The sequence below is a fragment of the Ambystoma mexicanum genome, chromosome 4p (assembly GCF_040938575.1).
Source record: "Ambystoma mexicanum isolate Mex_15411 chromosome 4p, UKY_AmexF1_1, whole genome shotgun sequence".
NCBI classification, from domain to species: Eukaryota; Metazoa; Chordata; class Amphibia; order Caudata; family Ambystomatidae; genus Ambystoma; species Ambystoma mexicanum.
Genome location: NC_090927.1, coordinates 138,901,359 through 138,925,035, shown reverse-complemented (window position 1 = coordinate 138,925,035; position 23,677 = coordinate 138,901,359). Strand labels below are relative to the sequence as shown.

The following is a 23,677-nucleotide window of genomic DNA, read 5'->3' as shown; positions in this document are numbered from 1 at the left end:
GGAACCCTATTCGGGCACCATCTTGAAAGGGGCCCCTAGGGGTCCCTTACGTCTATGGAAACAAGGCAAGTCAGCACACACGATAGATACACCAGACACAAGGTTGTATTCCCAAAGCTAGGGTTTATTGCAAAGCAAATAGTCTCAGTTGGCCAACTCAGTCTCATGCCCCGCGACGTGTATCTCTAGACTTCGAGGGATGCAAGAGAGTGAATTACGTACATCAGTCACATATATACAAAATGCATATCATACAATCAGCTATGACATGTTTAACACCCCCCTTTATTCGGTTTCTTTGAACTCGGTGTGATGATGGACACTTTCGACAATTATGACACCTTCAAATATCTATTCTAGTAAAAATGTGCAATTTGCAAGTGCGGAGGCATCTTTTAGTTGTTGAACAGAACACAGTGCTTCTGTTCTTGGAAGCGAGCTACATACGGGGGAAGAGTCATATTCCAGACCTTGCTATCTATGAGGTGCTATTCGTGTCCTGGGAGCCGACACGCTCTACAGGGCTCAGTAAAAGGGGGGCCGTAAGAAGAGCATAATTCAAGCTTTTAGCTGCTTTATTCTAGCATATTTTACCATATAACGAGACTGGCTGGCAGCTGTGAAATGATTAAATGCCCTGCAGCTCTGCTTCAAGGCTACATTCGGGAGGGAGCCGGGCATTCTTTCCTGGCGCTGCCTACGTTGTGTTTCAACGAACTCTTGTTAGCCTCGCGGCCCTGCGGCCTTGTCCTTTCACGTTCAGACAACAATGTTTAACAGTCGAGCAGTGTAAGCAGAAAATGTGCTGCAAAGCAATAAGAACAGAAAGCAATGAGCAATTGTTAGAAAACAAAATGGTGATCCTTGTTACATCAAAATGGTCGTTCATTGGTAAACTCGGAAACCTATATGTCAATCATATCGTGCATGAGACGGTTGGCCCACGGCCACCAAAATACGTTTGCCGTCAATCATGAGAGGTATCAATTTTTCTAGACTGACATCTCCATCAGAGAATCTCTCTTCCCCGGCTGGATCTTCCATCTCCAGCCACATTCAGGTTCTTCTTCTTGTCGGTGGCTCCTCCGCAAGTCGCTACTCCCTTCTCAAGCTGCGCTCTTGCTTTCCAGTAGCTTGCTGGACTTCAGAACAAACTGAGGGCTGTTCGGGCAGCATATGAAGTAGCTCCTTCTCCCTGGACTACCTTAGTGCACCCGTTTGCGTCCGTGCACAGCATCTCCTGCTGTGGTCCCCTGTTCACCTGGACGGCATCTCTCAGGTTTCTTCGTAGGAGGATGGCTCGCTCCATGTTGGCTTCCCTCTGCTATTTTGTATTTTCTTTGACCAATCAAATGCCGTGTGAGACTAGATCGTTCACTCTGGTTGTCTGGAGTGATCTTCTACTCTGGTAATCTGCTTCTTCATGTACTTGTATTCAGTCAATTTGTTTAGCAATTTGTATTTTCAGGTCTGCTAGTCAGGTCTAACATACTAAATTGGTAAACCTTACAAAAACTGGTATTGTCACTGGTTAGAAAGAGGGAAGGAGAATGTGGCTTGGGGAAAAAGGGGAGGATCAAATAAAGCAGAGGAATACCACGTTCTCAGGGGATGTTCGTCCCTAATCCCATAAGGGGCTTCCCCTCCCATGTGATCATCCCCTCATGCATAACCCCCAGTGTGATTGTTGTACTGTGGACGCACTGCCCTGGCCCCATTGGAAAGATCTCCCTCTAAGGGAAAAGGGACGACATCCACAGATTCATCATGGAAAGCACCAGGCTCGCTGTGTGTGTCTGAATGAAGGTCAGTCCTGCATGGAACAGCAGGATGGTTTTGCCTCCATTTACATTCTCTCGCATCGCCAATGGCTCATGCTGGTCACAGAAATGTATGCATAGGTGAGACTGCTCCCTGAGCTTGCCATTTTAAAGCCGCTCTTGTTGCTTTTACTATTATGAAACATTGTTTTGTTTTAACATTGTGAATATCCCATTGCTTGAAGTGTGGAGAGTGACTGAACTATGGAGCGTAACTGCTCCTGTGATATTTTATTTCTGAGGACGCCGCATTCGGGCTGTCCTCTTTCTTTGTCGGTAAGGGGGCGGGCTCTTGCTCACTCCCCTCGCTCGACCGGCATTTAGCACCGGAGCGGTGTGGGTCGCGCTAGAGAGGTGAGGCTGCTCCCTGAGCTTGCCATTTTAAAGCCGCTCTTGTTGCTTTTACTATTGTGAAACATTGTGTTGTTTTAACATTGTGAATATCCCATTGCTTGAAGTGTGGAAAGTGGTTGAACTACGGAGTGTAAATGCTCCTGTGATATTATATTTCTGAGAATGCTGCATTCGGGCAGTCCTCTTTGTTTGTCGGCAAGAGGGCGGCCTCTTGCTCACTTCCCTCGCTCAACCAGCATTTATGTGTCAATCTGGCCTTCCGCGCACGGGATGGGTTCAGCGGGCACGCCGCCAGCACACCAAAGTCAAGCCCGTCTGTGCCCATCCGTGCGACCGCCGGTGAGGCCGGAATCCTATGTTATACCAGGAGCTTGCTTATTTCTCTATCTCCTGCCTGCTGTAGCTTCCCTCACGGATAGCAGGGAATTTGGCCAGTAGAACCTACAACTGAGGGGAATCACTGTCCATCTTCTGATTCCAACATATCCACCTTTCCCCAATTATTGTTTAATACTCGCTCGCTCATGGCACACGCTGCTGAGGTGTCCTATTTGTTATCTGACCACCGCCCGGCACTGCTGGTCCTTACAGATACCTGGCTCCAGGAGTGCTCGGCGCCGGTCCTCGCCCAGGCCACCCCGGATGGTTACAAGATTATTCATCTTGATAAGCCGCCACCTCAGTATGGTGGCGGGGTAGCCGTCATTTTTTGATTTGATCTTCGATGGACTCAGCTGTGCTGCTCACATACACGAAATATATATGGAGTCTCTACTGCTCAGATGTGTCATTTCCCCAAGTATGTCACATTATGGTCATCTATTTTCCCATGGGTCCCTATGCTGGTTTATTGAAACCCCTGGTTGATCTTATAGCTGATCTTCAAACCAAGTATCCTAACCTAATGACACTAGGTGACTTGAATTTGACACACGCACCTAGGGCGGCTTCCCTATATTTGTTCTGTGACAGCTTGAGGGATCTAGATCTGCCTCAGCAGGTGGTGGGACCCACCCACAAGCTGGGAAACACACTGGATGTTGTTTTTGCTAACATAGCCTCGCTCTCTATCCAATCGGTTGAGCCTATGACCTGGACTGATCACTATCTGGTCACTTGTGTAGTCCGGCGCATCCCTGGATTATCAAAGACCCTACCTGAGTGGGTCTGGCGGCGCTGTTGGCAGTCAGTCAATTTACAGAATCTTTTCTTATCTGTGAAGGAATAATGTGAGGTGGCTATTGGGCCGTGTTTTACTCTTTTAACTAGCTTTTTCCTGACCGCTGCTAATGAAGTTCCCTTCTGCACTAATATCAACCACGCAGGCTTCCCTCTGAGCCATGGTTCTCAGACCAGTTGAGATCTGTCCATTTGGGGCTGAGGAAATTGGAGCTAAATGACATTCTAAATATGACCCTATTGATAGACTTAAGTATAGGGCTTCCCTATCTGCCTATTGAAGGGCCATTTTAATGGCAAAGAAATCCTATTTCACTAAAGAAATTGAGACTGCCTTAAATCAGCCTAAGCCACTCTTTACTGTGAATAAGTCCCTATCCTCTGACTCCAAATGTGTCCCTAGCATTGGACCGACCCAAGAGCTATGTGACTCCTTTTCTGAAATGTTCATACAAGCGACCATTCATGCCAATATTGCAGAGAGCCTCCCCCCGGCGGCCTACGGTTCATTGACTATTAATCCGCCTTTGAGCATAAATTCACACAGTCATGGTCTCAGGCTGTCTTCTTTCCCTCTTTTCTCCGAGGATGTGGTCCATAACGCTATGTTTAGGATCAAGTCCTGCGCCCCCTCAGACCTGCTGCCACTGGGAGTGATGAAGGAGGTCTCAGCTGACCTCCTTAGTGAAATCACAGTGGCTGTTAACATCTCTTGCCAGTCTGGGCTTATGCCCTCTGAACTTAAGGCTGCCCTGGTCATCCCTTTGCTGAAGAATCCCTCACTGGATCCTGCTATGCCTTCCAATTTATGACCTATCTCTCTTCTCCCGTTTCTGATGAAGCTTCTGGAATCACTGGTCTCCCCTATCCTCTCTTCTTTTCTTGAAACGTTCAACTTCCTTGACCCGGCCCAGTCTGGTTTTCGTCCAGGAAGAAGGCATGGAGTGTGTCCTTGTCTCTGTCCAGGATGACATGGCCAGGCTGGTGGACAGTGGGAGTGTCGAAGCCCTGATTCTTTTAGATCTGTCAGCGGCCTTGGACACCGTCGACCATGCCACTCTGCTCTCCCGTCTGAGCCAGATTGGTGTCTCGGGTCAGGCACTGGCTTGGTTTGTTTCTTTCTTGGCTGATAAGCCTCAAACTCTTTCTCTCCCTCCTTTCACATCTAAGTCCTGTCACCTTATCTGTGGTGTTCCTCAGGAGTCTGCTCTTTCCCCCATTCTTTTTAACATCTATATCTTCCTGTTGGTGCGCCTCAGCCGCTCCTTTGGCGTCAGGTCCTACTGGTACGCCGACGATACCCAGCTTCTGATCCGTCTCGATCTAGATCAGGTTGAGGTGTCGGCGTGCCTGCACAAGTGCCTTACGGCCATGGGGGAGTGGATGGGCCAAAACTGGCTGAAATTGAATGGGGATCAAACAGAGGTGTTGGTGGTGGGCTCCCCTCCAAACCCTTCACTCTGGATTTCTTCTTTCTGGCCCTGTTCTCTGGGCCCACTTTCGGTGCCCTCTGCTAAAGTGAAAAATCTTGGGGTCATCATGTCGGACAATCTTTGTATGGCTGCTCAGGTATCTGCGGTCTGCCAGGCTGGGCATTTTCAGTAAAAAACTTTTAGAAAGATACTTCATCTGATTCCTGTCACTCTACAATCCACAGTCATAGCCGCCATGATTTTGAGCAAGTTAGATTATTGCAACTCCCTTTACCTTGCCCAGCCAAAGGGGCTGGTAGGCCATTTACAACGTCTTCAAAATATGGCAGCCCGGCTGGCAACAGGGTCCCCCACGGGGCTCATATTACCCCTGTATTGCACTCCTTGCATTGGCATCCCGTAGCCCAGCACATTCAAGTCAAATCACTGTGTATTGTTCACCATGCTTTTCATGATCAAGGAGCTGAGTATATGCGCACTAAGTTTGTACACTATGTCCCAAACCACCCCCTGCGGTCTGCGGCCTCTGGCTTGCTTTGTGTGCCCACTTTTTTCGGCTTTCGAGGGTGGCACGACGGGCATTCTCAATTGTGGCAGCTCAGCTGTGGAATGCCCTCCCACAATCGGTGAAACTTCTGTCTAATCATCTGATCTTCCAGAAAGCTTTAAAGACTGTTCTTCTTTGATTCAGCTTCTCTTCTCTCTGGCCCTTCTGTGCCTTGGTTCTATGGGCTCATTTCCTCTCTAGCGCCATGATGCCTTCGGGCGAGCATGCGCTGTACAAAATTCCATAACATAACATAACATGCATATGTAGGCAGCTGGCGTTTGTGTCCTAAATACCTTGGCTGAAACGTTGATGTGCTTCTGTCAGCTCAGAATCCATGACACTCTCCTAACATTCGGTGTTGCACTACAAGCAGCCACAAGGTGAGAGTGCTTTCCAATAGAGAAGGATGTGACTCTGACGTTCAAACGGTGTGTAACTCAGTATCTTCACGCTTAGTGGCTCAATTGCTTCATACTAGGGGAACCAAGAGTTTTATGCAAGCAAGATAAGCGACAATGTGGGTAACATGACCCATTCTATTCTTCAAAGCAAACAATCATTTTATTCAAGGTATTACAACATAAATGCACAAACTCAATACAATTATATATCAGAATTGAAAGATATACAAGGTCAAAGTCAAAATAAGGAGAATGGCAAATTGGAGCTTGGAGCACCTTTATTGAAGGCTCTCTTGGGAGAAAGATCAGCAAGCCAAAACACATATATAATTAAAATAATATACAAATACAAATACATACCTTTCTTCCATATCGTTACATAAACCCCTGAGTTACTGAAAGAGGAACTGAAGCTCCCGTTCTCAGAAGAGGAGGTTAAAATGGTGGCCAGGCCTCAACAGTCCATAAATGGCCTGGCACAGATGGCTCCTTGAATCTATACTATAAGATATTTGCAGAAGTTGTTCAGGCAACTATAAAATCCCGGCTCCATTACTCAATCAATGGCAGAGTCAACTACAGTCGTATCACGAAGCCTGGCATAGATGCTGCTAACTGTGCTTCCTACAGGTTCATTTCTCTTTTGAATTGATGTGCCAAAATGTATGCCAATATCCTAGTGTTTCATGCATGTATTTATTCATTTGCTTATTACTCGCCAATGCCCGCAGGCATCAGGGTGCACATCAACGCACGACATTCCAGGAGACAGGACTAGACGTAGAAAGATCTCGATCTCAGAGCTATTACTCATACCCTACATGCTTATACACCCAAACCACTTGCATCTTTGAACCAATATAAATACATTTGACAATATTGGGCGGACAATCAACTTAACAGAACAGGGCAGGACTGCAAGACAAAGGTTTGCACTCAATGCTACTTAACCATGAACCATTAGACAGAATTAACTGAACATATATACAACTGGTCGTGGAGGCATTTAGCCACAGCCCAAAGTTTTCAAAAACTATTTTTGACAATTTCTAGGTCCCAGGCACTGAGATAAGATGCAATTCCACCTTTTCTAATCAATTCTGATAACCAGTGGTACCTGTCAGGGGTGCTCCCTGTGGCCACTGATTTTTGCGATGGGGATTGAATCTTTAGCTCAGAATCTTTGTAACAATATTGGTTTTAAGGAAACAACTTGTAAAGTGTCCACCCATAGATTGGCATTATATGTGGACGACATTATTCTTTATCTAAAAGCGGTGTCATCTTCCCTTCCAGCAGCAATGCAAGAACCAGAGGAATTTCAGGATTCCTTTCTGAATGAATTTCCCATACGCAGTAGCTATGGACATAACAGACTCTCATGGCAGGGTTAGATAGAAAAAAGTCCCTGTATTTCCTCTCAAATTTTAATGTGAGGGCCTTGTTTGGGACTTTTTGGAGTCCCCCTATTAGGAGATACCTAGTAGCTTTTCAGATAATCCTAATCTTTTAATGGTCACAACGTGTCTTGGCTAGGCGTGGAAGAATGTAGAATAGGCTTATATCAAATCCCCCCTTGCCACTCACCCTTATATTTATGCCATATCTTGGAAAACAGGGGGGCTACTGGCTCCAACAAAGAAGTGCTCATTCCATAGGCTTTGTGGAATGACCTCCAGGTTGGGGCAACTGCCACTGTGTACCGGTCCAGTAATGTGCTGGAATACATCAATACCAGCACTTTTTTACCGGACCGGCCGACTTGGAATGAGGCGCATCATTCCTAACACAATTCCGTAGTTACCGATTTGTTGAAGAACATGCATAGAAATTTAAAGGGGGTTTTACTGCAAAGAACACCCATGTCTAAAGCTATATATGTATATATACATTTGTAGAAATCTTACATTTTAACACAACCTTTTTTTCTAATTTCAGAATGTGATAACTATTGCAAACCACCTGCTTGCCAAAAGGATTTGGGAGCCAGCGGCCAGGGTGAACAGTAAGCTTGGCCCTCAGTTGCTACAGTCTATGGAAGACCTGTTATGCAGCCTTGCACCCATGCAAAAACCATTCAACGTTTCCTCTAGCAATGTACAGATGTATTGCTCGGTGAGACCCTGCAGTGAAGCAAGCAATGGGAATAGTATGGCGGTCACCCCCGAGGTTAATGTTTCCTTACCTGGACACTCATTCGCTCCCAACTGCAAGGCAACCTTTTTGTCAGTGTCTTTCCATACCCTGGGCACGAACTTCCCAAGCGACTATGAGGGCGATAATGGGCCAAGAAGAGTCCACAACATCAACAGTAAAATTATGACCAATGTCATGAAGCTAGGCACGGAAATAAATCACAATGCCAACATCAATATTACCTTTACATGCAGCGACAAATGGTGTAACGAAACGGCCATCTGTGTTTTCTGGAATGCCACCTTGGGGAGGTGGTCATCTGACGGGTGCGTGACGCAAGTCAACAATAGGGTTTCAAAGTGCATCTGTGCTCACCTCACTTCCTACGCAGTCCTGATGTCCATGTCGGAGCCGCAGATTGATGCTGTGAATGACGCCATCCTCAGCCGAATAACGAATGTCGGTCTGGTTGTCTCTATGGGGTGCCTTGTCCTGTGCATTGCATTACAAGCCATTCTCGTAGGCAACGCTGGTAACCTCATGGCTTCTTACAGGCATGTGGCTATACTGAATATTTCTCTCTGCCTGCTCTTCAGCAACGCCTGCTTCCTTGTATCCAGTAATATCCAAGTACACGCATTTGAACTCAACTGTTTTGCATTGACCTTCTGCATTCATTTTTCCCTGCTCGCCTTCTTCTGTTGGACACTGGTCCAAACCCTCTTCTTGGTGTGCCGCTTGGTTTTTGTGTTCCACCATGTCACCAAGAGAGAATTTACAGCTCTCGCTATCATCCTAGGGTATGCGTGCCCTATTACCATCTCTGTCGCCACACTACTTTATTTCTACCCAATGCACCGTTACCGGAAGAGGGACGTGTGCTGGCTGGACAGTACCTCTGGGGCCTCGTACGCATTTACCATCCCAACAATAATAATTCTAGTAGGAAATTTCCTTGGGCTTGTAATTGTGCTTCGAACACTCCTGAGACCATCTGTTTCTGACGCAGCCCGGGAGGATGAGGAGGTGGTTAAGAAGCTGGTGAAAGCTGTAGTATTTTGCACACCACAGTTCGGCTTGACGTGGGCAATTGGGATCCCATTACTTACCAACGGAAACTCTCTCGTACTAAACTACTTATTCGTCCTACTGAACCCACTCCAGGTATGTACAGTAGCCTGGGTTTCTTCATGATAATTGGTCTGGTTTGACTCCAGTATGTTTAAAGAACAAAGTTTAAACTTAATTATTCTAATACATCAAAGTTCAACCACAAGATAATATGTTACATGCATCGAAAGAGTGGATCCTGGAGAGGGCTTTTCGATTCACAAAGAAGTTACGCCTGACTTACTTCTAGTGAAACAGGCATAAGACATAGTTACTCATCATAACCTCAGAGCTACTCATAGTTATTTGACTGTGGCTCAAATAGCTCTCTTAGTGGTAAATGAAAGGTAAGCCTAAAATACTCATTCTAACTTCTTTGTGACTGAAATAACTATCTCAGGAGTAAGTCAAGGCTAAGCCAGAGATACCCATATAACTTCTTTGTCAATCAAATAGCTCTCTTATGAGTACGTCAATGGTAAGTAGGGGATACTAATTGCAGCTTCTTTGCGACATGAATAGCTCTTTCAAGAGTAAGTTAAGGGTAAGTCAGAAACACTCATAGTAACTTCTTGTGAATCTTGAATAGCTTTCTCAGGAGCAATTGAAGGTAAGCCAGAGAAACTCTAATAACTCCCTCAGGAGTAAGTCACGGGTAAACTGGTGATACTCATAGTATCTTCGTTGTGACTCAAATAGCTCTTTCAGGAGTAAATCAAAGGTAAGCCAGAAATACTGATAGTAACTTCTTTGGAACTCAAATATCTCCCTCAGGAGTAAGTCAAGTGTAACCTGGAGATGTTCATGGTAACTTCATTGAGATTTGAACAGCTCTCTCAGGAGTAAGTCCTCAGGAGTAAGTCAAGGGTAAGGCAGATATACGCAATGCAGCTTCTTAGTGAAACAACCTTTTAGAGTCATATATCACACATAAGGAGTGCCTGTTTTCTGAAGTGAATTTAAATTGTACCCACTGCATTAAATAGTATATTTTTCAGGATTTAAATTTAGATGTTAAGACAAGATTGTTAGAATCTCTGATAAATGATTATTCAAACATAATACTTTTGTGTGGACAAATAACTGATCACAGACTGTTGCCTGGCTTGTTTTGACAACCACTGCTTCAGAAGGTTCGTCTGCTGTTCATAGTGCCTTGTTTCCTCATCGGTGAGGGGAGCCAGTTCGAGCATAGCAGTGCCTGTATGTTCTTGGGAACTAGTGGTAGCAGAGTGATGGTGGTGTCCTCAGCCCATGCACAGTACATTCTCAACATGTTTACTGTTTCAAGGAGTGGGGAAGAGCAAGTAGAAAACACTCATTGCATGGGCTCCAGGTAAGATTTGTGAGGTACTTAAATCTTATGGATACTCGTCAGATATCACAATAGTCCAGTGCCTCTGTGTGACATGCGCTGCTCATGTCTCTGGTCTGAACACATCAACACAGCAGTGTAGGCAGGAACAAAAAGAGATCCCTGCACATCAGTTACAGCTGTTACTATATGACACTATTTGACACACTGGAGAGGAGTGCTCTGATGACGCACTAGGATAAACGTGGAGAACTAGTTGTCCCAGCCTTTTTCAATTTAATGGTGGAACATTTAAAACAGCATCACAAAGCAAAAGAACACCTCATTCTAAACCAGGCATCAGCTGCAGGTTGTAGACCCCTACAACTTGCTTGCTTTCCATCCGTTGCCAGTACTGGAGAGGGCTGATGGGAGTTGTAGTCCAAAACATCTGAAATGTGTCTTATTACTGATGATGATTAAAGAATGTTTATAACAAATAGAGTAAACAGGATGTGTCACTCCCTCCCAGGGCACTTAGCGGAAATTGAACAGCAATCACTTCATAATGAGGCATTATAATAAAAGTATAATGAACATGCAGCAAAAGTGTAAGCCCACCCCCCTTGACTAAATAGTAACTAATTTAGCACCGGTGTAAATAGACTTCAAAAATATAATATTTAATTACTAATTATAACATAGCTATCAACTGGGGTTCTATGTCCCTTTACCGACAACAGTTTTTTAAAAATAATTTGTTTAGAAGAAATCACTTCGAAAAAACAGATTGAATGTATAAAAACACTTTTGGGGGTCACCCCTAAACCCCTCCCTTCTCTCTACTATTATCCCTACCCCAAACCCCTTCCCACCACTTTAAACCCCTTCCTTCCACCCCTATATATTTTGTAAAAAACAAAATTTGAAGTAATTTTTTCGATGAAAATTATTTCGGAAGAAACATCTGTCGTTAATATAACGCGATCCCGCAACTGGCTCCGAGGCCATTCTAAACAAAATGAGTGATTCACTCCATTAAAGAGGCAATGCCATCTAGCTCAATGTTGTTTTTTTCCCAACTGTGAAAAGTGCCTGTGACACCAAAAGCGCGTTATACAAGGCTATACATAATGCACATGGAAAGGGACTATGTGGGGTCCCAACAATTTGTCCTTGATTCAACCGTGTGGGTTTCTCTCTATAACACTATAAAATCACTGAGCAATCACTCATCCTGTGCAGAATGACTCCAGAGCCAGGAGTGATGTGCACGTGACACAATAATGATTAACTAGTTAATCATTACTAAATGATTGTTACACTTTTGCTGCATATCTATTATGCGTTGTTAAAAAGTGATATCTCTAACATCGCGCCTTGAAACACTTGTGTATAGGCGCATTATAAATGCCATATCATATCATACCACAATCTTTGTTTGCGAATGTACAGACCAGCTTGGTATACACGTGGTTAAAAATTCCAGTTATCCACCAAAATGTTAATCCTTCGTGGGATTCTGCAACCTTTGGCTCTGCAAATGTTTTGGACTACAACTCCCATCAAACCTAGCCAGCATTGTCAAAGTATGAGGGAGGAAGGGAATCGTAGTCCAACAGAACTGGAGAGCCGCAGGTTGCAGCCCCCGTAGACCAGGGTGCTCTATGAAGACATACAAGGTTTGTTGCTGAAATGACCATTCACTAAAAGTCTTTTCTTCTAAATTACAGGGCTGCTTCATACTAGTGTTTGCGTGCCTAATGGATAAAAAGGTAAGGGATCCCAATAGCTCCAGTACATTCTTGTTTGTTTGTTTTTTTATTTATTTGGTAAAGAGCACCAAACCCTTAGGTAGCTTGTGTTGTTTTTCGCATGCGAAAGGTGGGCACCCTAATCCTGGTGATTTCCTATATCACTCACATTCACTGGCATCAGGTGGAGGCTGTTCCGGCTGAGTGAAGGCCTGACTAAGCTCAAGAAACATCAGTGGATTTCATTTACCAATGACCTGACAGGTGTTCCTGGTCCAGTTGTCAACCTTCAGTCCTGAGTTTGCCTATGTATACTTGCACACGTAGGCTGCTGGAACAGCACACACAAAAGGGACAGAATGTAAAGCAAACCTGGCCTGGAAGGAACCACTCACATCTGGCACGGGACAAAGTAAAAATGGCCTGCTTCTCTGAGTTGTAATTTGTCCCTTGCTAGGTGATAACATGTGTAGCTAGTGGTCGCTTTTTATGTTACTTTAAAGTCCAGCACTTTAGCTTTGCTTTTATCATTTTATCAACTGAACCACAAGCACTAACATACAGAATGGTGCAGGATGAAAAGCACCGACCTTCTGGTCATCTGCCACCTTACAAAAATAGTGGGAGACATTCGCCATTCTGCGTGCAGCAGGATACACAATAAATTGCACATACAAATGTGTGTCGGATAGGGCAACAAATCTACTTTTCAGAGATTACAAACGTTCAATACACAAGTAGGAATTCCTATAAGTAACTGGATACAATACATCAATATCAGCCCCATCAAAACATTTGTATCTTTAGATTATCAACAAAAAAAAACATTTTTTTCTGACTAAACTGACCTTATATACTTGTTGAAACACTCCTGGTTCTCCAACAGCAATTCAGTAAATGTGCAGGTCGATAGGAGGAGGTTTTGTAAGGACCTGTTGAATGCATTCAATTAAGATTATGGCTAGGTCAGAAACATGTTGACGTGCAAATGAGTAGTGGGCCCAACAGGATCTTTTAGTGAGTCAAATGGTCTAAGTGGCAAAAATTAAGGTAAAGTGTTTACAATTTATGATATTGCTACCACTCTCCAACACACTATAATAACTTCTCAGGATGCGACACCACTGATGCAAAACACAGCAATAAGCAGTTGATTAATAAAATGTCAGACAAAATGTTACATTAGTAAGCAACCATATTTGGGTGGTTGTCCTGTTGGCAATATGTGTTCTTGTGATATGCTATTGGGTACATTAATCAGAACCAACATAAGCCAGGGGCAGTGCCTTTACCAGTACAGACTCATGTGGTCAGTTAATGCAATTGTATGCAAGGTACAGCCTTCCATGCCAGATATAGTCCACATATACAGCCTCACGTGTCCTGATGCATAGATAATATCCCGAGTGACGCATTGTAGATGCAGGTACTTCCATATGGGATTCAGTTATAGCTTCACATTCTCAGTGTAGTCCTCTAGGTAAGCGCAAGTGCATTTGAGCGCGATGAGGAGCCTTTCTTGCATGACGGCAGTTGCTGTTGAGAGATTGTTTGATGTGACACTCTTACCCTTCTAAAAAGGGTTTGTAGCCGCAGAGCGCAGCAATGTGTGGGAAAGTACATTTGGCTGCAAGGGGAGCCTTTCTTGTGTAGCAGCAGTTGCTGTTGGGGGCATTGTTTGATGCAACACCCTTTCCATTTTAAAAAGGAGTTGTATTTCCGGAGCGCAGCAGAGTGTTGTGGGAGTGTGGTTTGCTGCAAGAGAAAGCTTTTGTGCGCGGCAGCAGTTGCTGTTGGGACATTGTTTGATGCAACACCCTTCACCTTCTAAAAAGGGTTTGTAGCTGTGGAGAGCAGCTGGCTGCAGTTGCCTGAGAGTTGTCTCAAGTGGAATAAGTCACGCGAACAGATGTCTGTAGTTTGCTGCAGGAAAAGTAGTAACTGCTTAGAATACTGTGCAGAACTATATAACACATTCAATTCATGCCATTCAATGTAAGAATTAAAATGGCAAGTGAGAACGACTGTATTAAAAGCTCCTCGAATGAGTCAACTGAGCCAAGTAAATATAAGGAGAAGATTACTGCGTTTTACTCTTCCTTTCATACTGACATGGCAACACTACCAGGAGTGAATACTATTGCGAACACTAATACTCCTGCAACTTCTCCGAGCCCAGCGTCGGTTGCCATTAACAATAACAAATAATTGCTCATTCGTTGTTACAGCCTTGAAAGTGAGCGTCCCCCAATAAGGCAGTTAACCCCCTTCAATGAGAGGCAATAATGGACACACCCCAGCAGGGAATGAGACCAAGACCAAGTGCGGGTGAGATATAAAAGGTTTTTATCTAATCGATATAGGGCATGCAAAGGACTCTGCAAACTTCGAGAGCGCTCTGTCTGACAATAGCAAAGACAGTCATATATATTCCAAATACACGTCATGCATGAGATAAGCTATAGGGGGCACATAGTCTTGGGGATTGGATGGCAACCACTAGCTACTATGTATGATGTAGGCGCGGTGCTCCAAGATTGGCGGAGATCCACGTGGTGGCATCACGGAGTGCTTGGGTCAGCTGGGCTCATCGGGGTGGAGTGTCAGGGCGCGAGCTGTCCACAGAGATACACTACTTCGGTGCTAACAATTTGCCCTTGTGGACATTCATACACATTCATCACAACCGTCCATGTCAAGTTGTTATGTAAATCCTACAACACATCAATCTAATACCAGGGAGGAGACACAGAAAAACAGTATGCAATACGGGGCTTCCTTTATATATCACCATAAAGTTGCCACTAACAAAGGATCCAATCTCATGGGTCCAGGTGTCTTATCAGGGGTTCACGGGTTAGGCTACCTTTATCATTCTAGTCTGTTAGATGGAATTAGTGATAGTTTTGCAGTATGTTAGTACAGGGGTGAATAACTGTTCCCATGGCCCATTAATCTTAGGGTGAACTGAAATACCATTGGGTCAGAGGGGGCACATAGCTAGTACCTCAAAAGGCAGTGGGAGTTGGGACCGTGGGGCTCGTAATTCTTCTTGGCCTGGTCAGGGCGGTATACAGTGATTTTATGGTGGCATCTGGTGTCAGAGGCATGGGGGAAGGTAAATGCTTGGTGCGGGTCCAGCAGGAATGCGGGGAGGTGTAGCTGTACTGTTCCAACAACAGAGAACCAGGGACCTTCAAGCCCCGGCGAGCCTTGGGGGGGTTAGATGTTCAGCTTTCGAGAAGGAGGGGGAGATGACCTTGTAACTTTTCGCAGGTCCCTGTTTATTGAACAGCATAAATACTATTACAGAGCCAGGTTGCTGGGGCTTGGGGGGATTATGTAAATGGCACATTTCTATGACTCGCATATACTCGTGTTTACTGAATCAACGGAGTGAGAATTTTTCATTAGCATTTCATCATATAACATTCATTACTCTGTTGCTTGGGGCCCATGAGGGAAAAATGAACACAAAGCGTGAGGTAGAATCTGGCTGGTGGATGCATTGGTCTCAGTGACAAAGTACAACATTATGCTTATGATCAGAATTTGCGTACATACTCAAGGATCGGAAAAACAACGAGTTCAACTAATATTTCAGTCAGAGTGGATGTATCTCGGTACTGTAAATGACCCACATGTATCACAGCCCTTTCAACCATACTATACACGAGCATCTTATATATTGCTCTTTTAATCGTTTTACAATAGCAGCAACCATTGGTCAGTAAAGGGCGGATTCGAGTGTCCATACGTTTGACACCATTACACGAAGATGTCCTGGGGTGGGCAGGGGTCATATCATTTTAATATGAGCAACTGGGTTTTAAACCTTTAGCAAAAAGGCTTAGCCACATAGATGAGACTGGGAGACACAGGGGTTTAACATTCATGTTTAACACTTCAACTGGGGGAACAGGGTTGGGGGTCATGAGCACCATATATCATGGATGTGGGGGGTCTGCGCAGGGTCGAGGTATACTTGATAGGGATGACTTTGTTCTTTCCCAGACCCCAACTAAAAGTCCGGTCACCACCAGGGCAATGATGTACTGCAGAAGGTAAATGATACAGTGTTTGTTCCGTTACTTGTTCGCATCTAGTTGCTCGTGAGAATGGGCCTTCAATGGATCTACCATGGGGAGGAGGCTGGGGGTAAGTGCAGGGCTCGCTGTGCACGGTCAAGTGGGGGGTGAGCTGCAGCTTCTGCAGGCAGCCTGTTCCACAGATGCCTGGATTCAGTATACTCAAAATGGAGTCTAAGTGTATTACAAAATGGAGTCTATGTTATGCTACAAGGTGAGCCGTGCAGCCTCACGTGTCGATCGGCAGCCATCCTACATCCCGGGCCAAGGTGCATGGGGGGCTGCTGACGAGTCATGAGCCTCGCGTAGGAGAATAAAGTGTGGGAGGGGGGGTCCTAAAGACCTGTCCTCCCATACATTTCCCCCTTTCGTTACTTAAGTAACAAATATTGTAACTCACCCAACCACTGGCATTCTTTTTCATTGGCTATTGCTGCGTCCCATGCTGATGTCCCTTTGATGGGCATCCAGGCTCTGCACAACCCTCGGAGGCTCTCTCCTGCCCTAGCATACTCATCAGGAGTGCAGGTCATGTATATGCATCCCCATCCACTTCCAAATCTACCCATATTTCCTTATACCATTCTCGTTCCATGGGCTCCTTTATTGTTGTGTGGTATAGCCTGTCCACTATGTCCCTGTCATAGTATAATGCCACCATTCTATATTTGGGTTCAGGATCCTCACCTGTTTGTACCTGTGCCCCCTGCATAATTTGCGCTGCTCCGCTAGTGTTGCCCATTGTCACCATCATCATTGAACCATTAGGAATTGCGTTTGCGCAGCACCGAAGACCTAACTTGCACACACAAAACATTAGGCGCAAAAGTACGATGATGGGTATCAACATTTTGACAGTCATTCCAAGCCAGGATGGTACCCATGCAAAATTGTTGTCGAACCAAGAGCTCGGGTCCACTCAGCCTTCCTTCTTCATCTGCTCTCCCAAATTGTGCACTGCCGCGATGACGTGTGACAATGTTCCATTGTCCGCATCCGCAGAAGACACGAACGTGCAACATGCGCTCCCGATTTTTAGGCAAACACCTCCACCCTATGCCGTTAACAGGTCTAAGACATACCTGTTCTGCATTGTCATTAGCCGTAGGGCCCTTAGCTCCACTTTGATCACGTTGAGCCCTTCTTCAGTGTCATTGGCCAGTTGAATCAGCTCCCAGCGCGTTATTTGCAGCCACTTTGCATTGGCTCGCGCCTGGATACTAGGGACGAGGGAGGCAAAGAATGTTTCAACGGAGTTGAATAGCCGGAACCTGTCAGGAATTTGTGCCAGAAGTTCTGTGGATGCTTTGGATATGTAATTGGATGATCTTCGCTTTGTTGATATCATACCTTGTACATTGTCCGCGGACAGGACATACATTGGCAGCTCTTCAGTTGGTTGTGAGTGTTCTGGACGGTGTACGGCTTGCAGTCCTTCTCCTCCTTCGATATGACTCCCCGGGACCACCATCAGGGCAGAGTGCAGTGTCGCCAAAGAACATGTGCGCCTCCAGGATTGTGGGAGGTGCAAGTATGCCTGTTTACCGCAGATCCAGTAAGTGTCCATAAGGGCAGCTGTCCCTTTCTTCATGTCTGGAATGATGAACGTTTTGTTACAGTTCTTATTTGTGCCCATGTTGTTTTTCCCTTCGCCAAGGAAGCGTAGTTCATATGTAATTTATTTTTGCAATTTGAAGGGTTTTTCCATGGCTGTCACCCAAGTTAGCTTTGTGATCTGCTTGGCCCATACTGGTGCGCATGTTTTTTCGACCCATTGCAGTTTCTCTGCCGGCAATCCTCGTAGTGCTTCTGCTGTGCATGTTATTACTTCCTCTTTGCACTTGTTTTCCGAGAACAATGTTCCTTTAATGACTAAAAACGGTTCTTTTAAACCTATCACTCCTTTGGGTCTTGAGTAGCATGTCTTCTCGTTTTGCAGCATTTCAAAAGATACTGTGTGTGCCTGGAAGGTGTTCTTTATTCTACATAGGGTGAGATGAAGGAGACACTGGGCATCTGCAAGAGGCAATTCTTGAGGCAGTAGTCCCTTAGGTGTGCCTGAGGCGTGGGGTATCAGAGAGCATACGTAGCAGCTCTCGTTGGTTGTTTGCTTGGCAGTGGAACTCATATCTGAATACCATGTATTTGACTGATGTGGGTGCCTAGGGTCTTCTATGGTGTCCAGCCCCAACCCGGAGTACTAGTCATATTTTCTCCTCCCAACCTCCCTCCTTCTCCTATTACTTTTGAGGTATACTCTCTCATTCCTTAATGCTTGTTGTGTTTTGCTTTGTTCACCTGCCCCCCCCCTTTTCCCACTCGTCATATAGGGCTAAGAATCTTTCAGTCATTTCTTCATTATCTTCCTTTATACTTTTGGGGGATTCATATTCTATGGACGGCTGGACTGTTGGCGTGTCAGGAGAGGAGGTGGTGTGATATAGCCATGATAAAACAGAAGGATTGTGATCATTTAACCCATAGACACTATATTCAGAGGTATTGTATGGGGAGGTAGGACGTGGGATCAGGTTATTACTTGTGTCATCTGGGTGCTGCGCGTGATCAGGGTGAGTGTCATGTCCCCATATGAGCTGGAAGCCGTCCCATATAAGATAGGTTCCTTCTTTGACCATGTTAGTTCCGTTCCTTCCCCCATCATTTATATTGATAGATATCAATGTAACTGCCCAGTATAAAACCAGGCCAAACATTAGTGTAAAGAATATGACAGCACATACGAACAGGCCACACTCATACGAGTATCTACGCAAATCAATATTTACATTCTCATTTCTGTCTGCCCTAACACTATTCGTAGCGGGCTGCCCGCCCGTTGCCATCGTTTCTCCTATATATTAAAATATAAAAGCGCATTAAGCATCCCAGAAAGCATTCAAATACTCTTTACTTCAATATTTTCCATATATTATTTTTACAGCAAAAAGTCGTAGTATACTTATGAAGAGGGGTTGAGAGAGAGAGAGAGAGAGACATTTTTATAGTTCATTATCAACATTATATACATTACAGAAGTCAGTCATTTAGTACTCTTTATATTACATCACTGTCTATTGGTAGAAGGAAGAGTGTTTTCTTTTTACTCATTATGTCTGTTTTTCCTTTTCTTCCACTCTCTCGTCCTGTCCCTGTGTGACATTATCGTAGGCTTTTCGAACGTCTGTTAAATGTATCCAATATCTCAGGCCATGCACCTTAACTGCTGTCGGTGTGCAATACACTACTTCGTATGGGCCATGAAATGTTGGAGCATTCCACCTACTCACGAAACTCCTTACATACACCATCTCCCCTGGCATTAGCTGACCTGTTGGGTTATCTGTGGTTGGCGTTATTGCCTCACTTCCTTCTTCATTTGTGAACAGGGGCACGAGCTGTTTTGCTATCATACGGGCCGCTTTTGTGAGCTTTGTCAGGTACTCATTAAACTCTTCACCTAGTACAGTTGCACTTCTGTGGGCGTCTGAATGTCTGCAGAGTGGAGAATTTGCCGTATGCATTCGCCTTCCTGTTTCAATTTCATGGGGTGACATATGGTGGTCCTTGCTGGGCTGATTTCTCAGCTCAAACAAGACTAAGGGCAAACAGTGCACCCAATTTTTCTTGAGTGTAAAACATAGTTTCAACAACCTCCCTTTAAGGAGGCCGTTGATCTTCTCAACCTTGCCGTTACTTTGTGGGTGATAAATAGAGCAGAGTTTGTGTTTTATGCCTAACAGAGCAGTTACTTCTTAAACAAATCATTAACAAAGTGTGTGCCATTATTGGAGCGAATCATGTCACAAATTGCCCAGCGCGGGAATACTTCCTGCCCTAAGAATTTTGCAGCACACTTGGCATCCGGTTGGGCACATGGTCCTGCCTCAACCCATCTTGAAAATGGACAAACCACTACTATCATGTAGTATGACCCATTGCACCTTTCTCCCATATCTGCATAATCAATGTGCAGCTCTCTAAAGGGGCCTGTTGGCTTGGTTCCTCACAATGTTCTCAATGTCATTCTTGAATTGTATATTTGGCAAGTTGTACATTCCATTGCCAGTTTTGAAAGTTGTTCCTGCAACCAATTCTCTTGTATTTCTGTGGCGATATGCTGTTTTGCATTGTGGGCTGGAAAGTGAAGTTGTTGGAACGCTATTTCTAATAGTTTGCTTGCATCACTACCTTACCTGTGCTGTTTTGACGCCACAGGTGGTCTGTGGGTGACTGGCTGCACCCCCTTTTCTTCCACAACTCTTTTTCCTTGCTTGTTGTCCCATCTTGCAATTCTAATATTTGTGATATGGACATTGTATTATACCCATCTGGGAGATCCTCATCCATATTTTTCTGTATGAAGTACTCACCTGTTCTCTCTTTTGTTAAGTAAGATGCTTCTTTGGCAGCAGCGTCTGCTGCCGCGTTCCCTAAAGAGATGACGTCAGTATTCTTTGTATGTGCTTGGCATTTTACTATAGCTACAATTGTTGGGGGCCTCATTACACGGTAGGCGGTAAACCATGGTGCTATTAGCAGCATGGTTGCCGCCGGTACCTTACCGGTACCACCATGGAGAAAAGGGGAATTACCACCCCATTCCAAGGTTGGCGGGGCGGTAATTCCCCCTTTCTCCATGGCCCTTCCTCATTCCCATTTTTGCCCCATAGGACTCAATGGGAATGGGGAAAGAGCTAATTACGGTACCGCATATTGCGGTGCCGTAATTAGCAAGAAGGTCCCTTTGCGGGTCCCAACTTTAACAGCTGGTCTACACCAGCCGTTAAGGTCAGGTCCCGCAAAGGGACCTCGTAGTAAGGCGGTAAGGGTTTACCGGTACTGGTGCCCTTACCGGTACCGGTAAACCCTTACCACCTACCGTGTAATGAGGCCCTGGGTCTTTTAATGCTTCTATCAATTTCATGAGTAGTTCCATGTGTTGCACGGGTGACCCATCTTCTCTGAGGAATCCCCTCCTTCCCCATCTGGCCAATCTTCCGTGTACTGTAGTAGTCATGTAAGCTGAGTCTGTGTAAATTGGAACCGCACACCCCTTGGTGGCACGTAATGCTTCAATAAGTGCTACCAGTTCGGCTGCTTGCGCTGAATAATGGGCTGGTAATCGCTGCTGTACTAATACTTCATATTCATCTTCTTCTAGCCTTACAACAGCTATCCCCACATGTTTTTCTCCTGTCTCTGAATTTATCGATGCTGACCCGTCTATGAAGTATATTTCTCCTTCAGCCAACTAATTTTCACTTACTGTGGGTGGGTCTCCTTCTTCTCCTCTGTAAATTGCACAATCGTGTGCTTGCATGTCTTACACTGTGCATGATTCTGTGATGAATGTTGCAGGATTTACAGTTTTGCATCTCACTATGTGTATGTTTGCGCTGGACAAAATAATTTCATATGCTGTGGCTCTCTGAGTTGTTAGTGTGCTTTTCGATCTTTCCAATATGGCAAATAGGGAATGTTCAACGAACAGTGTCACGGAACAACCCATCACGATTGTTGCACTTTTTTCAATTGCGAACGCTGCGGCTGCGAGAGATTGCTTGCAAGCGAAGTGTCCTTGCATCACTGCATCCAGTGTTCCACTGTAATAAGTCAATGGTTTGTGCCCCAAAGATGTCTTTTGTGTCAGTACTGCTGTCATGATTGTCCCATTACAATGTGGGAACAAATAAAACCTGCGCTCATAATCTGGGTTCGCGAGTACTGGTGAAATCAGCTCCTTGAGTGTTGTGAAGGCCTCATCAATGTCTGCTGTCCATTGTATTTCTGTGCTTTCCCTTTTTGCTTCCTTAAGCCCCTGCAATAATGGCTTTGTGTATGCTGCATACTCTGATATTCATGCTCAGCAGTAGTTACACATGCCGAGGAATTTCTGCATTTCCTTCATTGTTTTTGGCCTGTTTACTGCTTTGATGGCAGCTACTCTGTCTGGTATGATAAGTTTACCATCTTTTGAGATTAGTTGTCCCAGGTACAACACTTCTTGTTGACAGTTTTGTAATTTTTCCTAGTCCACTTTGTCACCCTTCTGGGCCAATAATGTCAAAAGGGTAATAGAATATTTCCTGCACTCATCCTCATTCTTCCCACAAATCAATAGTTCATCTAGGTACTGGATAATTGTGCTATCTGTGACCACATTTCCTAGGTCTTCGTGTAGAATCCTGTTGAATATGCTTGGGCTTGCACAGTACCCCTGGGGTAGCCTGCAATGTTCATATCTCTTTCCTCCCAGTGTAAACGCTGTCAGATATCGGGACTCTTCTGCTGGAGGTACTGAGAAGAATGCGTTCTTCAAGTCGACCACTGTGAAACAAGATGCATCTTTTGGGATACTGCATAGAAATGATGCAGGATTGGAGACCAATGGGAATTCTTTTTGTATGACGTCATTGAGTGGGCGCAAATCTTGGATCATCCTCCAAGCCCCACCTTTTGCTTTCTTGATAGGGTAAATACATGTATTGCACAGCGAGTTTGATGGTACTATGATTCCTTGTGTAACAATGCATTGATCATTTATTTTATCCCTTCATCTGCTTCCCGGGACAGGGGGTATTGTTTTACTGTGGCCAGTAGTGCTCCTTGTTTGAGTTTTATCCTAACTGGTGTTACTTCACGTAACAGTCCCACATCATGTGGGCCTGTGGTCCATAGGTCAACTGGTACTGATTGTATGTCACTGTCGAAAAAGGGAGGTGGTGCTCCTACCACTGCCATCAGCTGCAATGGTACCTGTCTGGTTTGTATCATAATGTCACAGGGAATTGCTATCTCCATTATTATTTCCCCATCACCGTCTGAATCTGTGAAGAGATCTTCGTCTGAGAAATCTCACAGTGCGATGTCGGCATTGATGCACAACACTGTACGCCACTGGCAGCCATGTATGTCCATACCAATGACTGAGATTTTCTGTGCTGAAACCTGTACTGCATCCAAATCTAATGACATCACTGTTCTTGGCACTATCTCTGGTCGTGCTATGGGACGGAAAACAAATTTTGCAGGCACCCTCCACTCCTGGCGCTTCATTTCTGGGACCACCCGTGCCAGTGTTTTTAACCTCTGGAGGAACATGTCTGGGTCCACGGGTATACCGCGCACTTCTGGTGCGGTCGCTCGTGTGTGTACTACCAACATCACTCGCAGTGGGCAAATCCCGGGTGTTGAACAAACTATCTCCCTTTTGGTAAATGAAATAGTCATGTTGAGCTTGCTGAGGAGATCCCTCCCAGCAAGTTGATCGGGGATTGTTCATAATACAATAGGGGTGCTCTTACTGTTTTACCCCCCACTGTTACATCCAAATCTTCTGTATAAGGAACTTCGACCACCACCCTAGAGAACCCCTGCGTCTCCAATTTACGATTAGGTAGCAGAAAACTGCCTTCACGTAGGCATGATTTTTCAGCTCCCGAATTTACCATAAAAAGGAATTGTTTGTTCCCTATAAATGGTTCCTCTGATACATCAAGGGTCGTCGATAGTACTAGACACGCAAGTGCTCTCTGTGGGCTGTCCTATGCTGGGTGTC

The 23,677-nt window shown here is 45.0% G+C and overlaps 1 protein-coding gene across 1 annotated transcript in view; it reads left to right on the top strand.

Annotated features, from left to right (window-relative positions):
• The window catches only part of LOC138453075 (adhesion G-protein coupled receptor F3-like), a 124,738-nt gene that overhangs the window by 9,519 nt on the left and 91,542 nt on the right, over window positions 1-23,677 (top strand). Inside the window, exons 2-3 of the mRNA XM_069605581.1 lie at window positions 7,676-9,037; window positions 12,011-12,052. Coding sequence (XP_069461682.1) covers window positions 7,676-9,037; window positions 12,011-12,052 — 1,404 coding nt within the window. The remainder of the gene's footprint in view (window positions 1-7,675; window positions 9,038-12,010; window positions 12,053-23,677) is intronic.